Below are 21,044 nucleotides of genomic sequence, written 5' to 3'. Positions count from 1 at the left end.
CATGTAAGCCCAGTCAGTGGTCACGCAACTGTGATGAACCTTCTATAGGCCGTGCAATTCTTGTTTTTGTTTTGTGGGATCTCATTGTTCTATTATAATTACAAATAAGATTAAATATTTATGCACCTGCAAGCAGATTAGCTCACCAGCCATACAAATTGGTGCCAGAAATCTCTGCGTCTGTGACTACTCAGTTTATCTAGGCTAATTAATATAATATCATATATTAATTTTCTAATATTTCTAGTTAAAATAAATGTATACATTTTAATTTAAAAGAAAGTATTAAAAGGTTTTTTTTGAGCCAAGGTCTCAGGCTGGTCCTGAGCTCCTGCTCCTCCCGCCTCCATGTCCCTATTGTTGAGATGACAGGTTTGTGCCACCATCCCCAGCTACTTCCGAAGATTTTAAAAATCACACATTCATTCAACCACCAAGTATGCATTACTGAATGTCTGGGGTCCTTTCAGGCATTAGGTTCATCAACACTGTGTTGTGTGCGCTGCTGTTAATTGATTAGTGCTTCATTTAACTAATATTTTCAAAATAGTGTGACCTGTGTGTATAGCTTTCACAGAAGCCGAGAGGAGCAATGGAATGTAGACTAGAGGAGGAAATCAAACGTAGACAAATCTGCATCTTTGGAATACCCATGGTTCTGTGCTCCAAAGCCAAGCAGCTATGGCCCTTGAGATTGCCTGTGTGTCTCCACAAACGCAGTTGACAGTTGGGTTATAGTATAACCTCCATCTTGGTCCTTTTTCTACTTTCACAGTTAATGTTTATCCTAGGGGCCTTAAAAATTTTTTTGAGGGGAAAAATGTTAAACTCTTGTAATTATTAATCACACGGTATTGTGGGAATCATGATGACTGGCCTGGAGGCAGCTGTGGCTCACATAGTTGTTCACAGTTTGGGATAAATACCATCCCGACCTAAGATCTACGTGCTGCCGGAGAAAGGACCCTGAAGAGCTGGCCATGTACTCATTTTCCCTGCCAGCTGCAGAAACAAACCAACAGAGCTTTGGTTCAGGTCAACACCAGCTTAAGCAGAGGCTGGAGGGTCCTGGGGTTTACAAAGTCACAGCCGTGTCATGAGCCAGAGCCAGCCAAAGGCAACCTGGGGACATGACAGTTCCAGCTATCAGGCCTCCCAGGCAGAGGTGTGACAGAGAGTGAGATTGTCAAGGAGCTGATGGCCAAGGTTCAGCCAGGTCACCACAGAGCTTTTCCTTCCTGGAGCAAGACACACAATCACCTCTAAGAAGGAAGGGGATGATTATGTCGGGGGGGAAAATAGCCATGAAGGCTGGCGAGAAGGTAAAGGGACTTACTTAATCCTGATCCGAGTTTGATCCCTAGGCCCCATATAACAGAAGGGCAGAACTTCCACAAATTGTCTTCTGACCTTCACAAGCCCACCACAGCATGTGCATATGCTCAGAAACACACACACACACACACACACACACACACACTTTTAATGCAAAATTAAAAACAAAACAAAACAAAGCCATAAGCTGTCAGGGAGTCAAGTCATCCTGGTCTCCCCACCCACCCACCCACCCACCCACACACAGCTAAAGAGAAAGAAAGATGTGTGTTAAAAGGAGTGATTGCAACCATGAGTTCTCATTGACACTATTAGTAACATAATATCTAACCTCCTAACATGAGTGCTCTAACTCCTGTGCTCCTACCCCAGTGTTCCTCTAATCTGTTTTACCATCACAGATCCGAAGCCGCAGTGCCAGTGGGCATGGACTGGAGCCTATGAGTCAAAATAAACATATCCGTACTAAATCAACCATCTCTGGCATTTGATCCCAATACTGGAAAGCTAACTTGTTCATAGGCGTGCAAGCTTCCTACAGCACCAAGAGTATCTAGTAACTTTTCCGCTCCAGATGCAGGGAGTGGGAGAATCCTCTCCGGCCTGGTCATAAAACACTGCTGGTGTCATGCACTCAGGTTAGGTGGGCACAGTGTCTCTCTTGCTGGTTTTCACTTCTTGAGGCTGAGCTCTAGCAGCTTCTAGATGATTAGAATGGTCTGCGGATTTAGAACTACGTGAAAGAAAAATGAAGAAGAGGTTGTTTCATTTGATGCAGAAAAAGAGAGATAAACATCACATAGAAGAACTGATTTATAACATTTTCTTTCTCTCCCTCCCTCCTCTCTCTCTCTCTCTCTCTCTCTCTCTCTCTCTCTCTCTCTCTCGTCTAACTATGCATCCCAGACTGACTGGAAACTTGCTATGCAATGCAGACCAAGCTGCCCTCACACCCACAGAGATCTGCCTCCTTCTACTCCCACCTGCTGGGATTACAGTTGTGTGCCACCACACCCAGCTATATAATTAAATTTAGAAATGGCATCAGCAGTTGGTGACGTTGGGTAAATACGTTTGGATTTAAAGGGAGGGATGTTCTACAACTCCGGCTTTCAGTTGTTCGGAAGACTACACTGCGTAAGCAACCATACAAGGAATAATGGTTTGGCGGATGGGAGATATAGCCAATTGTTTTCTAGAATGTAGTTCTATGATCTCACAAACAAAAAGGTGCTTGCTTGTTTTACAAATTAGATGAGTATGTTGACCAAATCTTAATACAGCTTTGCCAGTTTGAGGACGGAGGAGGAGATATTTCCAAAAGTCATATTAACTTCCTAAAAACCCTGACTGTCTTAGAACCCATACCAACATTGCTCTTATTTCTGACTTGGTCTGGGAAGTCCAGAATCAGATTGGTTGTTGGGAGAATTATCTTCCAGCGTATTTGCCTGTTTTGTCTTTTCTCTAAGGAATTCGGCAGCAGTTCGATCTCGTTGCTGTGCTGTGGGTGTATTTCTGTCTCCAACATTGCCTGGCAGCATCTTCCAGAGTAATAGACAACACTGGAATTTTATTGGTATTTGTTTGTGTTCCAAGGGCAGGCTAGGGCAAAAGGGCTGCTATGAATTTAGAACTGTTCGCTGAAATCAAGCAAGTGAATTAAACCACCGAATAAATTAAAACCCAAGAGCCATAGGAGAAAAATGCTAATCTAGGAGTCAATAGCTACTCCCTTCAAGACAGTCGCATCTTAAATCAACAGATAATTTGTTATTGTTTTCATGAGCCAATTGGTACATAATTAGAAAGTCTAGCTTTTGAATACCCCGTGTTGAATTCACAATGGAGAAGAAAGAACTTCAGAACAATTAGACCCTGCAGACAACTGGATGTGTTCCCCAAAGGTCTGGTTTCCTTTCCTTCTCCCCTGTGGAGCCAGGTCTGGGAGCAGCTGCTGGTACAGTTTAGAATCCCCATCTCTATCCACAATACCTGTGTGCAAGCAGCAGAGGGTGGAGGCAGGAAGGCCTGAGTGACTCACCAGGGTCCTTGAAGGGCTTAGCAGAGCACTGGGTGCCAACCCAGGTCTATCTCAGCTTTGAAGCTGCTGTCCTTCACTATGGAACTCTGAGGAACATTCTGGGAATCTCAGATGCTGCAATCAAACTCGCTCCACCAAGAACACAAATGCATGTCAGCTCTTCAAGAGATACCAGGACTGCCAGGCGGTCTGGAGCCAGTAAGAAATACTCAAGAGACCAGGCATCAGTCCCCAAATCAGAGTGATGGATCAGGTGTATGGAGAGAGCTTCCTTCTCCACAGGGAGCTGGGGAGTTTGGGGACTCTTTGGGCTGGTGCTCCCGATCACCGCATTCTTCTGTGAAGATCTGCTTTCCAGACAAACTTCACAACCAAAAAATTCTGAAGAAATTTTAATTCTAAAGGCCAAAAAAAATAAATTTATATTGTACTCTGTAATCTTTTATGGGGCTGATTTTTTGTCTTGTTTCTTTGGAGAATGTTGCATCTTGTCAGAGACACCACATTCAAACACCCTCCAAGGTCTCTCCCGATTTCTCTCTCGCTCCTAGCCCAAGTGTTTTAGATGGAAGGACTTCCCTCCCCACTGGTTTCTATAAAACAGAGAGGGTAGTGAAGGGCTTCTTACTTGGACTAGCGGGTGGGGACAGACCACAGGAGGTCACATGGTGAATGAGGCCTGAGGGTGTGAGCTAAGTGAGATTATCCAGTCACAAAAATGACAAATATCTGGGTCCCCTTTTGCAAAGTAATCTGTAGTCATCATAAGCACCGGAAGAATGGTGGGGTGGGGAGAGGAGTTTATTGTTTAGTGGGTACAGGGCTTTCTTCCGTTGGATAAGAGGGGAGATGCTTTAGAGAAAACCAATACATTATAAATATCTTCCATGGCATTGACCTATATACACTTACATTTTAAACTGTACACTTAAAATTCAGATTTTAAACATTTGAGTACATTTAAAGTTGTAAATTTTGTAACGTATGTCTGTCACAATTTTTAAAATTAGGAGAAAAATGTGGGACACAATTGCTTAAATGCAAACAAACTGAAGTTCTAAAAATAGAACAGGCAGGAAAGGACTTGCTGAGTCAGTGACTGTTGCTCCTGAGTTCTGTGGTTGAGCAGTTGAGCGGTGGGGGAAGAGGGAGGGAGGAAAAGGAAGAGGGGAGAGAGAGAGAGAGGCAGGAGCAAGGGAGGGAGGAAAAGAGGGGGAGATGGAGATGGAGGAAGAGAGGGAGGAGGAGGGAGAGGCAAAGGGAGAGAGAAAGGCCAGCTACCCAGGAGCACACAGACTAGGGGACTGGGCTGAGCCCTGGGCTGTGGCTCCCTCTAGTGGTACAAAGGTGAAAGCAAGGAGCACAGGAAGCATGACACATTGCAAAGAACCCACAATGGACGCAGTGGAAACCAGACCAAGGACTCAAAGGAGTGAAGAAGATACTTGGGGTACAGATGTCACTGAACTAATCCAACGTCAGAGAAGACAGAACCCAGGTGGAGAAGAGGGGTCGAGAGAAAGGCAGGCTGGAATAAGACTTGGATCCACCCAGGCAGCCTGACCATGAGCCAGCTTGTGGGCTGCAAGGAGCAGGGAGGGCAGACTGGGTCTCTAGGCACAGCTGGGCTGCATGGAAGCAGGTACTGCATCAAAAAGAAAAGACCCCGAGAAAATGAAAATTCCAATTAGACCCTCTCTTTCCCAGAGAGCTAGAAAGTGCCAGGGAAGCGTTCTCACATATTTCTCTTATACGACAATTCCTCTCATTTCTGTCCACCACTTACCTAGATGGGTATCCATAATGGAATTTTGTGTCATTTCGGCAACACTGGGGCCAGTGAGGTGGATCAGTGGCTAAAGGTGCTTGCTGTCAAGCCCGAAAACCTGGGATTGAGCCCCTAAACACACATGATGGAAAGACTCTTACAAGTTGTCCTCTGACCTCTGTATGATATGTGCACCATGGTACACATATGTCTACACACACACACACACACACCCCACATCACCTTCCTTGATGCCCACCCTCACCCCCACCCAAAGCATATTGTCCCTTACATTAGCCTACTAGGTATGGAAGCCTTGCTTCAGGTGAGGCCCGAGAGCAACTGGTACCCTATTTGGTCAATTAGGATGATGCTGCATCATCTGACTGAGCAATGGAGACACAAGGACACCTGTGTGCTCTGTAGAAAAGCACAGATTTAACTCTCTCTTATAGAGCATCTGTGATAGACTCTTAATTCTGTTGGTCCACTTTCTTATTTATTCTGCTGGTATTTGGTGAGTAGCCATATGTTTCCATCATTTTGTAATGTTCCGGGGGCAAAAGAAATTGGCAAGAAACCTCCCAGTACTAACACAGCTTCTCTTTGTATTCCAATTTTTTTCTTTTTTTCTTCAGTTACATACAATTACTATATGGTAGCCTATTTTAAGCATGGCGGTACCTATTTAATACTCTGAAGAATCGAGAGAGAGAGAGAGAGAGAGAGAGAGAGAGAGAGAGAAACTTAAGCACCATCATCCTTGGCTGTGAGGTGAAATACAGCATAAGAAACAGGCACAGTCTGCCCCAAATCACTCATTCTGTAATCAAGATCTATTTTGCTCTCCCTAAGCCTTTTGCCCCTTTCTTCCCTGATGTCACATCTTAAATGTTTTCTGCAGTTGGCTCTGAAGAATCCGTTTCAATTATCCACCTAACCCCGAGACAGCTGGCCCCAAGAGCACTCTGACCCTTTACCCCACCAAAGCTCCAAGCCAAGATTTATCTCATGATTAAGCTCTGCCAGGTCCTGAGTCACCAGCCTGCCACTCCTTGCTACCTTGTCTGCTACTGGAAACTTCTTAATTGTTTGGAAATGGTCAGCCCTTCTGCCCGGGACACTTTGGGGCCACACAGCCTGGAACAGGGGCTTTCTGTTGCCAGCTTGTCCTCACCTTTCCCCTGTTAGTTCAGAGAACTTTGAGGTCCAACCACCGGAGCTTCATGGTGGAGTCCTGTGCTATGCTCCCACAGGATCAGGACATGTCCTTGTTTGCTGATTCTGAGTAGGTCTCCACCAACTGAGCACAGGGTTTCTGGAGGGATGGGGTTCAATTTCCAGCCTTCTCCTTGTGCCTTAGTCCGCAGCACTGCCTCTGAGACTCCCAACGAATACGTGCATGCTGGAGACGGGACATACGGATGGACGTGGCAGAAGCATGCCAGCCACCACCTGCATGTTGAATGGGGGAGACTGAGGCTTGGGGTAAAGTGATCTCATAGGGGATGTGTTGTGACTCGGTCCCAAGAGGAGGCAGCTTCCATGGGCTGGATTTGCTCATCCAGAGGCTGAAGAGAGGACTCAGTGGTCAAGAGGTCTTGCAGAGGGCATGAGTTCCATTCCTGGCACCCAAGTCAGGTGGCTCACAAGCACCTGTAACTCTAGCTTCAGGGGATCCTGTGCCTTCTTCTGTCCTCCTTGGGCAGGAGGACACCCATTTTACTGTTCTCATTATCATACTTGTCATGCCACACATCTTCCCTTCAAGAGGTCGTTTATTTCTGAAAGTAGGAAATCTCAAGTTTAAAGGAAAAAGTTTAAAAATATATATAAGTATTTTGTGTAGGATTTTTTAAAATAGCGATTACAGCAGAAAAAGCCCATGGTGCCATTCAATAAGTTGGGGAGGAAAGAGGGCAGGTGTGCTCCACACTGGCTGGCAGTGGCATGAGCCAGGGCACTTCTCAGTTCGCTCTAGTAGGAGGCTGACCACCCCAAGTCAACTTCATGTGGAATGCCATGTGCTGACAGACTTGAGAGCTAACCCTGAGTCCGCATGCTTCAGGAAAGTGGGAGCTTTGTTCATTTTAGATTTAGAGTTCGTGTATGTGTGCGTGTAAGGGGCGGCACAGCCTCAGCACACCCATGGAGGCCAGAAGCTAACTTTTATGAGTCAGTAAACTTTTTTATATTGTGAGTCTGGGGGGCTCAAACTCAGGTCATCAGACTTGATGGAGAGCATCTTTGCCTACTAAGCCATCTTCTGGGCTTTCAATGCTTTTTGGAAGGATGGGCAATGCTGTGGTCGTTTTTTGCTCTTTGGGCTCTTTTGCTCTTTGGGGGTCTACCAAATAGCCAAAAGAGTGAACAACCAACAACATTTTGGTGTGCCAACAAGAGCTGGAATTTCTACAGTGCCTGAGAAAGCTTTAAAAAAAAAAAAAAAGAGGATATGGCTCCTTTAAGAGTTTCTGCTTGCTGGTGAGCCCTGTTAAGTAGGAACAAAAAACTAAGTTCTGTGTCAGTACAAACATCAGCATTCTAGAGCTCGAGGAAGTTTGAAAGCAGTTCCTGGTCACACCTCTGACCGGCCACGAGTTTTAGATTTGCCTTTCATGGCCCAAGAGCAGGTGAAGCCGTGTAGTTTAGCAGTTTGAAGTTTGTTCATGGGGTCAAAAAAGACTAGAGATATGCAGTATAGGAGGTCCTGACAGGAAAAAGAAACCCTCTAAACAGGTTCCAGTGTGTTTTAGAATGTGCATAGACTTGAGAAAGAAAGAAAATGGGCGCAGATAGTTACAAAAAGAAAGAGTTAACAAATAATAAAACCTTCAAAGAGAAACTATTAGTAATATTAAAAAAGCCACAAGATTGAAAACACGCAGGGAGTCTAGATCCTAGATAGTATTGTGTTGGTTTTGAATTTTTTGAATGCTGATAAGCTAATAACAGTTGCTAAGAGCCATGGGATTGAAAGAAGGACTGATAAAATAAACCAGCCTAGATATTTAAAGAATGCCTTAACTTTAAAATGGAAGTCAAAAATTGTATTTGTGAAATGGACACCAAAAATGCTTTGGAGAAGAGCTTTTTGCTTTTGTTCCTGTGAGAAATGAGAGGCTGTGGATTCCTTCCAAGCTAATTTGATTGGATCAGGGAAAACCTCCTGAATCTTGACAGGCGATATATGTTGACAAAGGTTACTGCTGGTTTTCTCAGGACCTGCACATTCTCTGAATTTTCTCAGGGACCCTAAAAGATACTTCATTCAAAGACAACAGGAAGCAGTTTGGAGACCATGACACCCACATTCCCAAGAGGGATGTGGAGGCTTTTGGTTATTTAGTGGGTTATGGATGGTTGTTATCATTTAGAGGAATATAGGATATTGATTCAAATTTAAAGTTCTTTTTGTTACACTGTAAATATATGTACATAGATAGATAGATACTCTTGTTTAAGGTATTGTATTTATATAGTTTATTTAAAAATGTAAGGCAAAATTCTAGTTTTTGGAAGCTATTATTATAAACTATTTAAGATAATCAAGAAGCACAGGCTAGTAGTTAGTCATTGATAACAATCAAATTTGTAGATGTGTTAGGTATGTTTTCTAGATCACACAGAGACATATTTTAGTTTGATAAATGTTTTTCAAACACTTCAAAGATCTATAGAATATTGTATTTAAAATGTTTTCTTAACTTAGGGGTTTTCATGACAATGAGACACATCTGTACCTGGCAGCACCAATTTACTTTTTAAAAGGATGATGGACATTGAAGAAACTCCATAGGGGTTTGTTTTCCCAAGATTAGTCATTTGGGCAAGAAACTGCTTTTGTTTTGACTGCTTGATTGTGTGCTATGCAGACTGGACATGCAGAACCCTCAGAAAAGTGACTGCTGAATTTTTCCTGAACAAGGTAGAACAGTCCTTCAAATTTCCTGCTTCACTGAAAAGTCTGCCAGATACTCTAGGCCTGTAGGCTGAAGATGGATGCCACAACATTGCAGAGGAACTTTGGCTGACTCCAGGCAGCCAAATGTCTCTGTTGTTAGGTAATGGTAACTCCTTCTAGGGTCTTTGATGGAGTTAAACACTAAATACTTAGAGTTTCAGTTTTTCTTAGTTATGATAGAAAGTAAGTTAGGTATAAAACCTTGGACTCAATAATATAGATAATGTAGTATTTTCTCTGAATATACTAAATACAAGTGAACTAGGTATTGTAAATGTAATTCTTACTTGATAATTGTTTTTGTTGCATGTAGTTTTACTGTGTTAAAGTTAAAACCTTTCTTTTTTTTAGACAAAAAGAAGGAAATGTGATTTTTAAGATGTGTTACATTTGTTTATGCTGTGGAATATTTGTTTAATGATGCAAAAATGGGTTGCATTCTTTTATGTTGCATTTGTTTAACTTCTGTGAAGCTGTGCTACTTTGCCTGTCTAAAACACCTGATTGGTCTAATAAAGAACTGAACAGCCAATAGCAAGACAGGAGAAAGGGTAGGAGGGGTTGGCAGGCAGAGAGAATAAATAGGAGCAGAAAAAGAGAGATTAATCAAGGAGTAAGAAAAGAAGGGCCAGCCATCCAGCCACACAGCCATCCACCAAGGAAAAGTGAAAGTCAGATTACAGAAGTAAGAAAAGGAAAAGCCCCAGAGGCAAAAGTTAGATGGGATAATTTAAGTTAAGAAAAGCTGGTGAGAAGCCAAGCTAAGACAGGGCCTTTATAAGTAAGAATTAAGCCTCCATGTGTATATTTATTTGCTTCCCCCCCCCCCGGAAAGAGCAAAAGAATAAATAAAACAACCAACAGCAGGGCAACTTAGCTGGCCTTGGTGTACTTCTATCATCGACTACTTGGGAAACTGAGCCAGGAAGACAGAGCATTCAAAGTCAGACTGGGTGGCAGAGTGAGTTCAAAACCAGCCTAGACTACAGTGTGAATTCAAGGCCAGCCTGGGCAAATTTGATAGAGCCCTGTCTCAAAATAAAAGGTAAAATGAGTACTGGAGACGTTCCTCAGTGGTAGAACTTGCCTGGCTTGTGTGAGGCCCTGGGCTCCATCCACACCACAAAACAGTGCAATTTCAGTCACCTCTAATGTGAGTCAGGATGGTAAACGCTGCATTACATTAAAGAGCTCAAATAACACTAGTGGAGGAGGAGTAGAAAAATAAAAAATAGAAAAAATAAGAAAAGGTTTCTTAGGAGGTGACAGTTACTAAACTTGTTGCTGTCACCACGAGTGGTTCTTTTTGGCTGCTGGATCCGGCCCAGCCCAGGAGATAACACCCCAAAGGCTTGCACCCCTCCTTGTGGGTTTTCTTCCTTCTGTGCAGACCGCTAGGGCAGCAGGAGCTGCTGTCACCGGCCAGGGCCATGGCCACTGCACCCGGGGAGCGGCTGCGGGAGGAGGCTCGGTGCTCCGTGTGCCTGGACTTTCTGCAGGAGCCCATAAGTGTGGATTGTGGCCACAGCTTCTGCCTGCGGTGCATCTCCGAGTTTTGCGAGAAGTCGGACAGCGCTCAGGGCGACGTTTACGCCTGTCCCCAGTGCAGAGGTCCCTTCAGGCCCGCCAGCTTCAGGCCCAATCGGCAGCTGGCCAGTCTGGTAGACAGCGTGCGGCAACTGGGATTGGGTACAGGACACCCAGGGACGCGCCAGTGCGCGAGGCACGGCGAGGACCTGAGCCGCTTCTGCGAGGAGGACCATACGTTGCTGTGCTGGGTCTGTGACACTAGCCCTGAGCACCAGAGCCACCGCACTGAACCGCTGCAGGAGGCTGCCAGCCGCTACCAGGTGAGACGCTGCTCAGGTTCCCGTGTGGAAAATGGGAAGACCCTGGGGCAGGCTGCTCTGGGAATGTAAAAGGCCATATTCATACAGATCCAAAAGGTGCGACCGACTCTCCTACGTAGCTCCCAAGCTCCTTTCTTCCCTGGCTTCTCCATCCTTACTAGCTCACACTTCCCAGAGCTGTGGCTTTTGCCCCTGGGAAACCCGGGGGCTGGGCAACTGCTAAGCACAGCCTCTGATGACAATGGGCCTCTTGCTGCCGGTGGGTCGCCCCTGCTGAGAGAGAGCACAGTCGCTGCTTTCTATAAAGAGGGGGCTCCCTAAGGCTTCCAGCCTCTGTGTGTATTAATTATCTCGGCAACAGCAGAAGCCTGCTGGCTCATCTTCCGCCAAATTTGCTGGACACGTTTTAAGTATATTTAAGTTTTCAACTTCCTGAACAACCCTACCAGGGAAGCCAGTGTGGTTTTCCTGCCGTTGGCAAGCTTAACCACCCTGTTGGAAGGAGCACCGACGTTCTTAAAATGTTGGCTGGTTTATTTTCTCTAAAATTACAATTAATTAATTAAAACTAGATTAAAATTAATTGGGGTATTTTCCTCAACTCATTGGAAATATATCTCTTGATTTTATTGCTTGCTTCCTCTTGATTTTAAAAAAATTCAGGCGTGAGGTATTTTTTAAATTAGATTTAAAAATTATGATCCTACCTGTTTAAGTTCTGAAAATGTTGCACAGAGCTTGGCTAGTGAGACATTTCTGATACTGTTTTCTATAACAAGTCTGTAGTTTCTTTTTCAGTTAAATGCCAAATAAACACCATCTAGACCTCTCAGCCAGTCAGTTACAGCTGTCTAAGGCTAAGTGTGCACAGCCCTTATCCTAACCAAACACAGATCCAGCAGAATCCGCCCTGTCACTGTTGTCCCCAGGCCTGCCATGCTGTTTGTCACCTCCTTGGCCTGGCTCATGGTTTCTTGGGGCTGACAGAGCAAAATGTCCCAACAGCAAAGCAAATCCCACCTCAGTCTTGTCAGGCGCCCCCACGAGTTCCAAGGCTTTTAAAAGCACGTTTTACAGAGTGCTATGGTGGCCTCCTTTCAGGTGTAAGCCGTGTGTGTGTGTGTGTGTGTGTGTGTGTGTGTGTGTGTGTATGTAGAATTTATTGGGTAACTTTCACAGTGAGGTCCATATATTTTCCTTCCCAAAGCGTATTTGTGTGTGTCCTCTGTAACCAGGTATACACGCTTGCCTCCTGCAGGATCCTATTGCCCAAAGGAGATGTAGCCTTTGGTGCATCCTCTCCACTCCTTGGGTAGGGGCACTTGCTGGCAACTTGATAGTCTGAGTTTGATCCCTAAACCCACATGATCGAAGGATAGCTGGCCCCTGCAGGTTGTCTCTGACCTCCATATGTGTCTCTGGCACTCTTGTGGGCACACACACACACACACACCACACACACACACACACACACACACACACTGAAAAGTGTAAAAAAGAATAAAAAGCTCTTAAGTAATAAGAAATGCCATCATACTTCAGTCTGTCAACAATAGATGGCAATTCCTCTATGACATCATAGTTTTTATAAATTCACTGTAAACATTCTTTCAAATTTGGCATTATATTTTATAAAATACAACTACTTACCATCATAATTGTATTTCTAACCATTAAGTGTATCCCTTATCTGTATTCTATTGTTGCTATATCCTTTCACCTCACATTGTGACATTTTGTATTACTATTGGAAAGAGTGACATAATGAGACACTTTTAGGACCATATCTGCTGAATTTGGTAAGTACTGAGTTAGGCCAGTTAGGGACTCCCCAGCTGCTCTTTGTCCTGTACATCTAAGCCAACTGGAGGCCTGAAAGAGCGCACCTGCAATGGTCTTGTGTTGTCTTCCCAAACAGAGGATGCTCCGAGCGGCTTTGGAACTTGTGAGGAAGGACATGGAGGAGGCTCTGATGCAGGAGACCAACGTGGGGAAGAAGACTGTCATTTGGAAGGTGAGGACACAGCTGTGGCTTCAGGGAGCTTTCAGGCCGAGGATGTAAGACATCCTGCTGTCACCTTTAACTCGCTCACTCTCCTGCTCCCATTCCTGACTCTGTCTCCTCCAGGAAGCATCCCAGTGTCCTCCTAGGTCAACCTACCCCTGTTGCGTCCTGTTGATATGACCTGACTTCTAAGTAAGTAGCTTTGCTCTCTGAATCTTACCGGCAAACTCACTGCTAAAAGCCAGTCACCTCAATCCATGATTCCTGGACAGCTCTGTGAGAGGAATGAAAACCAGTGCTACACAACACTTTAACAAGAGTACAGAAAGCAGCAACCATCCTATACACAGAAGGACAATAAGCCGTCTGCAGTCACCCAACCACGTATTCCCCTTCTGCACCTCACCCAGTCCCTTTTCTTCCTTATGCATCTAATCTGTATACCTGTGGATGCAGTGTTTCTGGACGTGGGTTATCTCCAGATGTGCCACAAATTGGAGCATGCTGCTGCCACCTAGTGGGCAGAGTCAGGAATGCTGCTGACACAACCTTTTGACACTGAGACCTAACACTGTTGGGCTGCATTCACAACTGTCCCCCAGCACACACTCAGACCGCCCATGGGCTGTGGGCTGAACACACCTGCTACCGTGTATAAGATTCTCCCCACACCGGTGCCACAGAGATGTCAGGTCAGACTCTCAGTGGTGTCAGAATATGAAACTTAGAAATCATAGGCATATCATGTATACATTGCGTTGTGTAATATCCAAGATACATTCTTATTTTTCTCCTTCTACAAATAACTGTCTCTATTATTTTTTGCATTTTTTTCTAGATATTTCCTTCTTGTTTTTTGTTGAGAATACAGTCCTTTATAGACAAATTATTTCCCCTATAAGAATTGGTTTTTTTTCCTACATTTTTCTTCTGGGATAAGTCTTATTCCATTCCAATCACACTGTCCAATATGGGTGAAGTTAACCGTTAGTTCTCAAATTAATAATATCCAGGCTTATGAACCAAGTCACTTTCTCTTGATCTTAGCCTGTCCATAGACCTAGGAAGTCAGAGTCCCATATCAAAGACCCCAGTCTTCATATCTAGATGTCCTAATGGCTATGCTAACATAGACATGATGCTAAGATTCCTGTTAAGACTAGTGCTCCTACATGGTTTACAGTCAGCCATGTGTCCATAGGAGACACGGGCAACAAAGGAAGTTGGATAAATACAGGGTCCTTCTTCCTGTCTCCGTAACTTTCACAGGCAGAAGGATGGGATGAAGGAGGATGGGTTACAGAAGTCTCTCCTCACCATTGCCTCTCATCTGCTGGTTTGACCCGCTCTGTAACCCCACAGCTCCGCTCTCGGTCCCGCGCAACAGTACCATTGCCTCCCACACCGGGGTGTGTGGTGTATATTTAACAGGAGCCTTACCTTTCAGAAATCAGGGCCTGAAATTCTGATTTATTTGATTTTAGAAAGTGGCCATCACATTATGAATGTAGTGGTTTAGAAAATGTGAAAAGAGAGGAGATGAATACAGGAGGAAGGTGTTGTCTTAAGAGAGGGAGATGTTAATACAGCTGGTTCTAAAAGAAAAAAAAATCTGTCCTTCAGTGAAACCAAGAAATTAAAAACATTAGAAACAGAGCGGAGAATGCAGGAGGTAGATGCTTCGGGGGATAATTTGCTTCCTACCCTTGGTTTACAGCTGATTTCCTAAATACTAATTTTGCGAGAATCAAACTGAGATACAATAACCCATAACAAAATCTATTCCTTGGATCTCATTGGAGCCTAGACGTTAAAGGTGGAAACCAGGATAAAGATCTAAATCTGATGTGCAAGCCCCTGCCTGAGGAGCACTCAGCTCTCTCTTGGCTGTGCAGAAAATGTGAGCCGCCATTATCACATAGTAAAGGACATTTAGAGCCAGGGAGACGACTCAAGAGCTAGCGTGCTTGTCATGCAACCACGAGGACCTGAATTTGAGTCCCCAGCACTCACACCAAAATTTGGGGTGGCAGTGCATGCCTGTAACCTCAGTGTTGGGGTTTGGGGATCAGAGACAGGCAGACCAGCTCAGCCTAAACAGCGAGCACAGGGTTCGGGTAGAAACCCTGTCATAAAAATGAGGGGGAGAGGGAGGACGATAGAGGGAGATACCTAAAGTAAATCTCTGGCCTCTACATATGTACTGAGAGATGAACACATTTCTACACACACATACACACATGCACATGCACACACACACACACACACACACAAGCACTATAAAGAACATCCGTTCTTAATCTCAAGCTTTTCACAGTTACAAATCCAGGTTTCTTTAATCTCTCCGTTGCTGTTTCTAGTAGATACAGTAGCTGGTAGAATCAACAGTAACTAGTGTTGTGTGTGGGCTGGACACTGTCCGCAGATGGGCGGATGGCACTGAATTACACCCCCACACTTCTCTCCTATTTTACATATGATACTGAAGCTTGTATCCAGAAATGTTTGCCTTCAAATCTCTGTCTGATTGAGGTTCTGAGTCCAGTAACCTTTCTCAAACTGTTGCTGTGCCAGGCCCCCATCCGCCATACAAATGGCGTACTCATGCTGTTAGAACACAGCCAACAGTCAGTTTGAGAGACAAGCAGACCTGACTCTGGGCATGCCTCCCTAGCTCTACTCCCCACACTTGTAAGCAGGAGCCCCCCCAGTGGTACCTCTCAACATCCTCCATGACCCAGGTTGCTTTGTCTCCACAGGAGAAAGTGGAGATGCAGAGACAGCGCTTCAGGCTGGAGTTTGAGAAACACCGGGGGTTTCTGGCCCAGGAGGAGCAGCTGCAACTGAGGCGGCTAGAAGAGGAAGAGCGAGCCACCCTGCAGAGACTGCGGGACAGCAGGAACAGGCTGATCCAACAGAACAAGGCCCTGAAGGAACTGGCTGAGGAGCTGGAGGAGAGGAGCCAGCGGCCAGCCCTGGGGCTGCTGGAGGTGAGGCTAGCTTCTGGGGTGGAGGCAGATGTGAGGCTAAGGGACAGAGGTGAGATTTTGTCATCTGCATACCAGCACCTAGGCATGCTTGCTCCTAAAAGAATGTAGAGCTGATGCAGAAGACATGAGAATCTGAGGGGACCCTTAGAGAGCCAGCTTTAACAAAAAGCTTAAATGACACACGTTAAACAATTTAGTGTTTACAAAAAGTTTTATATTGACTGTCTTTAGATTTCAGGTAATTTTCACACACACACACCTTTTCAAAGATAAGGTGTTACCAGATATTAATGGCTTCCCTTCTTATCAATGCAGATCAAGGGATCAGCCTTGGTGTGATGGATCAAAGAATCAGACATTTAGTATTCACTTACAAAGGCAGTAAGGGTAACATCTGTGTGGTATTGACCTCAAATAAATCCTTCCGATATTTTGATATCTTTCCCCCCAATTCTGTCTTCATTAAGTACAGAGTGTAACTTGTAACTCTACCAAAAGAATCAATTGGCAGAATTATTGGCTCAGAAAAATAGCTAACCAGATGGATTTTGGGGGAATGGATGTAAACTGTGTGTGGCATGATCCTGTTCTGATTGTGACTGATTTCGCCACCGAGACTCTTGGTTATTTAAAGCCCTTTCTTCCTATAAAGAGCAGGGATTCGCTGTTCCCTGAAGCCTCATCTTAGGTGTTAGCAACTCTTAAATATTTCTATCGCCCTCTTTACTGTGCACCCAGGCTGACTTCAGGAATAGGTCAGAGGCTTGACTCATCCCTGTGTGTCTTTCATTTCCAGGGCGTGAGAGGAGTCTTGACCAGGTATGTTTCATTTCTGAATCAGTGTGCGGTGGCTGGTGTAGGGGAGGCAGGCCCCTGGTGACCACACTGACTCCCGTGGCCTCTGCATGCTTCCAGAAGCAAAGCTGTCACACGGCTGGAACCAGAGGCGGTCCCCTTGGAGCTGAAGACAGTATGTCGCATCCCTGGGATGAGGGAGATGCTGAAGAAATTCCAAGGTAAGCATCCAGGACCTCAGGTCCACCATGCTCCCTTTTACAAAAAGAGTAAGAGACAGGAAGAGATCAAAGGAAGTTATACTGGGCCAGAACTGGGGAAAGAAAAACTCCCAATCTCTCTCCATGTCGCCTGTAAAAGTCTCACAACGTGTGGGAAAGATAAACTAAGACTAGAATGTGCGCGTGCGCAGACTCAGCTGTTAGCTACGCCTTTTCCTCTCGGCTCCCCAGGCTGCCTATTCTTACCCGAAGCATGCCGCATTTGTAGAGAGAATCTTGATGCCTGGGCCAGCCTCTCACTGCAGCCACTCAGTGGTAACAATCAGAGCCCCAAATCCCAGAGACAAGACTTATTTGAGAGCATGCTGTCATGAGTGGACCGTGAGACCCAGAGCTTAACCTCTGCCTTGGTGCTTGTCATCAGGGAGAAGGACAAATGAAGCAAAGATTATCATTTTTTCCCCTTTCTCTCAATGACCCTAGCACCCTTGGTCACCAAAAATGTGTTAGATTCTTCCCTCCAACAATGCCATGCTCCAGTGGGTTCCCTAACTAGGAATCTAACCCGGTTCCCTTTCTGACAAGATCAGCCAAGAGATGGAATCAGGCAGGCAGTACACCCCTCAAGACTGACATTTACCCTACCCCATCAATAGCAAGTAGGTTGTGGCCTCCATTGTAAGAGTTTTATTGGGGGAGGGGTTGTATTTGTTTTTGCTTTGATTTTTTTAAGTAAGCATGCAAAATAATGGGTTTCTTTCTTTTAAAAGTGGTTTCTTTATTTTTATTTTTCCATATGAGTTGTTTTGCCTGTACCATGTGTGTACAGTGTCCTTAGAGACCTGACAAGGACATCAGATCTCTGGAGTTATATATAGATGGTTATGCGACACAATGTAGTTGCTGGGAACAAAACCCCAGATTCTCTACAAGAGCACCCTGTGCTCTTAACCACTGGGGATCCTTCTATCCCCAGCAGTGGGTTCTTTCTGACCTTGTTATATATGAGCGTCATTGTACTTTGCTCATGCTGAAGCTTTAGGGCCCTCTTACCTCCTGTCTGTCTCTGACCCTCACTCAAATATCCTCCCCGCTTTTTGATTTCATGTCCTAATCTGAGTAGATGATAGATATTTCCCATTACCAATTTCAGAGTCCTACATCTTCAATTAAGGCTTTTGATTTACTTTGAGTTGATTTTTTTTGTGTGTCAGCTCAATGATAAAGGTCTAGCTTCATTCTTTGGCATTTGGGCATCCAGTTACCCAGCACCACTTGCTGAAGAGACTCATTTTTACCCCCAATGCATGATTCTGGCATTTTTGTTGAGATTCATTTGGTTGTAGCTATGTGAGTTTACACCTGGATTTTCTCTTCTACTCCACTTCTTTACATGTGTTGTGGCCACACATTGGGGTGACATCTGTCAGGGTCCTACCTCAATGGGGTTTGCAGGTTCCAGGGAAGAGGTGTGTGAATTAGTTCACCATCAAAGGAAATCAGGACAGAAACTCAAGCAGGACAGAAACCTGGAGGCAGGAGCTGATGCAGAGGCCATGGAGGGTTGCTGCTTACTGGCTTGTCCAGCCTGCTTTCTTATAGAACTCAGAACCACCAATGCACAGATGGTACCTTCCACAGTGGGCTGGGCCCTTCCCCATCAACCACTAATTAAGAAAATGCCTTACAACCGATTTTTGGAGGAATTTTCTCAATGGAAGTGCCCTCCTTTTAGAAACTCTAGCTTGTGTCAAGTTGCCATAAGAGTAGCCATCACAGCTGAGTTACTTGTACTGGTTATTGAACCGTCTTTTCATAGCTAGAATGAAACCAACATGGCAATGGAATATGGCATTCTTAAATTTTCTTAAATTTGGTTTGAAAATATTTGAGTGAAATTGTCTGCACCATTTTCATCAGGGAAGTTTGTAGTTTTCTGCTGTGCCTCTCTCTGGTCTTGATATTAGGGTGATCCTGGCTCCATGGAACGAGTTTGGTAGCATACTTTCCCTTTCTGTTTATAGAACTTTTTAGGGAGTATTGGTGTTAACTCATCTTTAAACGGCTGCAAGAACAGCATTGCAGTTGGTCCTGTCCTGTACTTGTGATTGATGAGTGGTCAGTAGAGTTTCTTAGGACCCCTGTCCTCGGGATCAACTAATCCAGTTAATTCGTGAGGCCTGCTGACAGAACACAGGGAGACACCACTTGCCATTTATTGTGAAAGAGTTACAGATGGACAGGCAGGCAGAAAAGATGAGTAGGGAGCAAGGAGAAGAGGCTCAGCTTCTTCTACCCCATCCCTACCCCTCCCTACGCCGGACTCCTCCTTCCAGGAACGTCAGTGTGGTTAGTGGTCTGGAGGTCACACGTTCTGTACTTTCTTGGTTATTTATTTCTCCTTTGCACATAAAGCAATGGATTTTACTGTGTCACTGGACAATGCAAGTCCCATTGTGTACAGCAGAATTCTGTGAGGCCCAAATCATGGCTTTTGCCAGGGTCAGCTTTTGAGTGTTCTTAGTGGTGCCTGAGTTTTCCCCAGCTGGAACTGAAGCTCAGTGATGCTATGCAAGGCCCTGGGGTCCATCCTATGCACAGTAGAAGGGAGGGAGGGAGAAAGGGAGGGAGGGAGGGAGGGAGGGAGGGAGGAGGAAGGGGAGAGGGAGGGAGGGAGGGGGAAGGGGGAGGGAGGGAGGGAGGGAAGAGGAAGGGGGGAGGGAGGGAGGGAGGGAGGGAGGGAGGGAGGGAGGGAGAAGGTTTTACTAGACCTTTCAGCTCGTTCTCACGCTTGGTAAAACTCCACAGTGGACGTGAAGCTGGACCCCGCCACTGCCCACCCCAGCCTGCTCTTGACGGCCGACCTGCGCAGTGTGCAGGATGCGGAGGTCTGGAGGGATGTCCCAAGCAATCCTGAGCGCTTTGACACCTGGCCCTGCATCCTGGGCCTGCAGGGCTTCTCCTCTGGGAGGCACTACTGGGAAGTCATCGTGGGAGAAGGAGCAGAGTGGGGCCTAGGGGTTTGCCAAGACTCAGTGCCGAGAAAGGGGGAAACCACACCATCTCCAGAGAACGGCTTCTGGGCCATGTGGCTGCTGAGGGGAAGCGAGTACATGGTCCTGTCCTCTCCCTCGGTGCCTACGTTACAAGATGAGCGACCTCGCCGCATTGGGATCTTTCTGGACTATGAAGCAGGCGAAATCTCCTTCTACAACATCACAAATGGGTCTTACATCTACACGTTCAGCCATCTCTTCTCCGGCATCCTCAGACCCTACTTTTTTGTCTGTGACGCGACTCCTCTTATCTTGCCACCCATGACAGAAGCGGGACCTGGAAACTGGACCCCCAGAGGTCTCCTTGATCTCGCTGCTGCTGTTAGAAGTGAGGACTGCTAAAACCACCCAGACGTGCTGTGCTTCACAGAGGCCCTGGGTGGATGACCATCATGGCTGTGCTCTGCTTCAGCAAACCACAGCCGCGCCAGCTCTGCGGCCTGTTCTGTGGAAATTCTCCGGTGGGGACTAGGGAGTGGATCCAGGGTGGTTCACACACCGAGGAGTGAATGTGGACGGAATGGCAGAGACGGCAGCAGGCTCATCAAACCCCCTTGCCAGCCATCTCGTCCTTCCTTGGTACATGCTCACAGTAAAAGCTAGAACTAAATGTATTGTCCTTTCAGCCTCAACATTTCATGTAATGGGATTTAGGAGTATCAGTTCTGCTCGTTTCTGTTTGTTTTGTTTTTGAGACACAGTCTTGCTGTATAGCCTAGGCTGTCCCCCAAACTCTTGCCTCAGTGGCCTGGGAGCAGGTGTGTGCCACAATGCTTTGCTGAGAAATAAGATGACTTCAAAATAACCTGATATTATTCTAGTGAGACCCATATTCTGAATCTTTTTTAATTTTCCTTTCTTGATTTTATTTTCTCGCTTTCTTTTGCTTTATGTCTCATCCTACTTAGTCTTAAAGTTCCTTCTAGATGAATGTATCCAGAGTCATTCCTTCATATGTTTGTATTTCCTAGCGCTACAGACAATTACTTTCTATCTTTTCTGTTTAAAGTTTTTTT

The 21,044-nt window shown here is 45.4% G+C and overlaps 1 protein-coding gene across 1 annotated transcript; it reads left to right on the top strand.

The window, feature by feature from the left end:
• The first annotated feature begins 10,541 nt into the window (after positions 1-10,541).
• Positions 10,542-20,748, top strand: Trim58 (tripartite motif containing 58). Its single transcript, XM_041665631.1, has 6 exons — positions 10,542-10,961; positions 12,880-12,975; positions 15,726-15,956; positions 16,753-16,775; positions 16,872-16,972; positions 19,781-20,748. The coding sequence occupies exons 1-6, from the start codon at positions 10,542-10,544 to the stop codon at positions 20,368-20,370; spliced, it is 1,461 nt and encodes a 486-aa protein (XP_041521565.1). The 3' UTR covers positions 20,371-20,748.
• The last annotated feature ends 296 nt before the right edge of the window (positions 20,749-21,044 follow it).

This window comes from Microtus oregoni, unplaced genomic scaffold (assembly GCF_018167655.1).
Source record: "Microtus oregoni isolate MIOR12 unplaced genomic scaffold, Mior012 000015F_ref0000493, whole genome shotgun sequence".
Classification (NCBI taxonomy): Eukaryota; Metazoa; Chordata; class Mammalia; order Rodentia; family Cricetidae; genus Microtus; species Microtus oregoni.
This window is presented reverse-complemented; position numbering and strand designations above follow the sequence as displayed.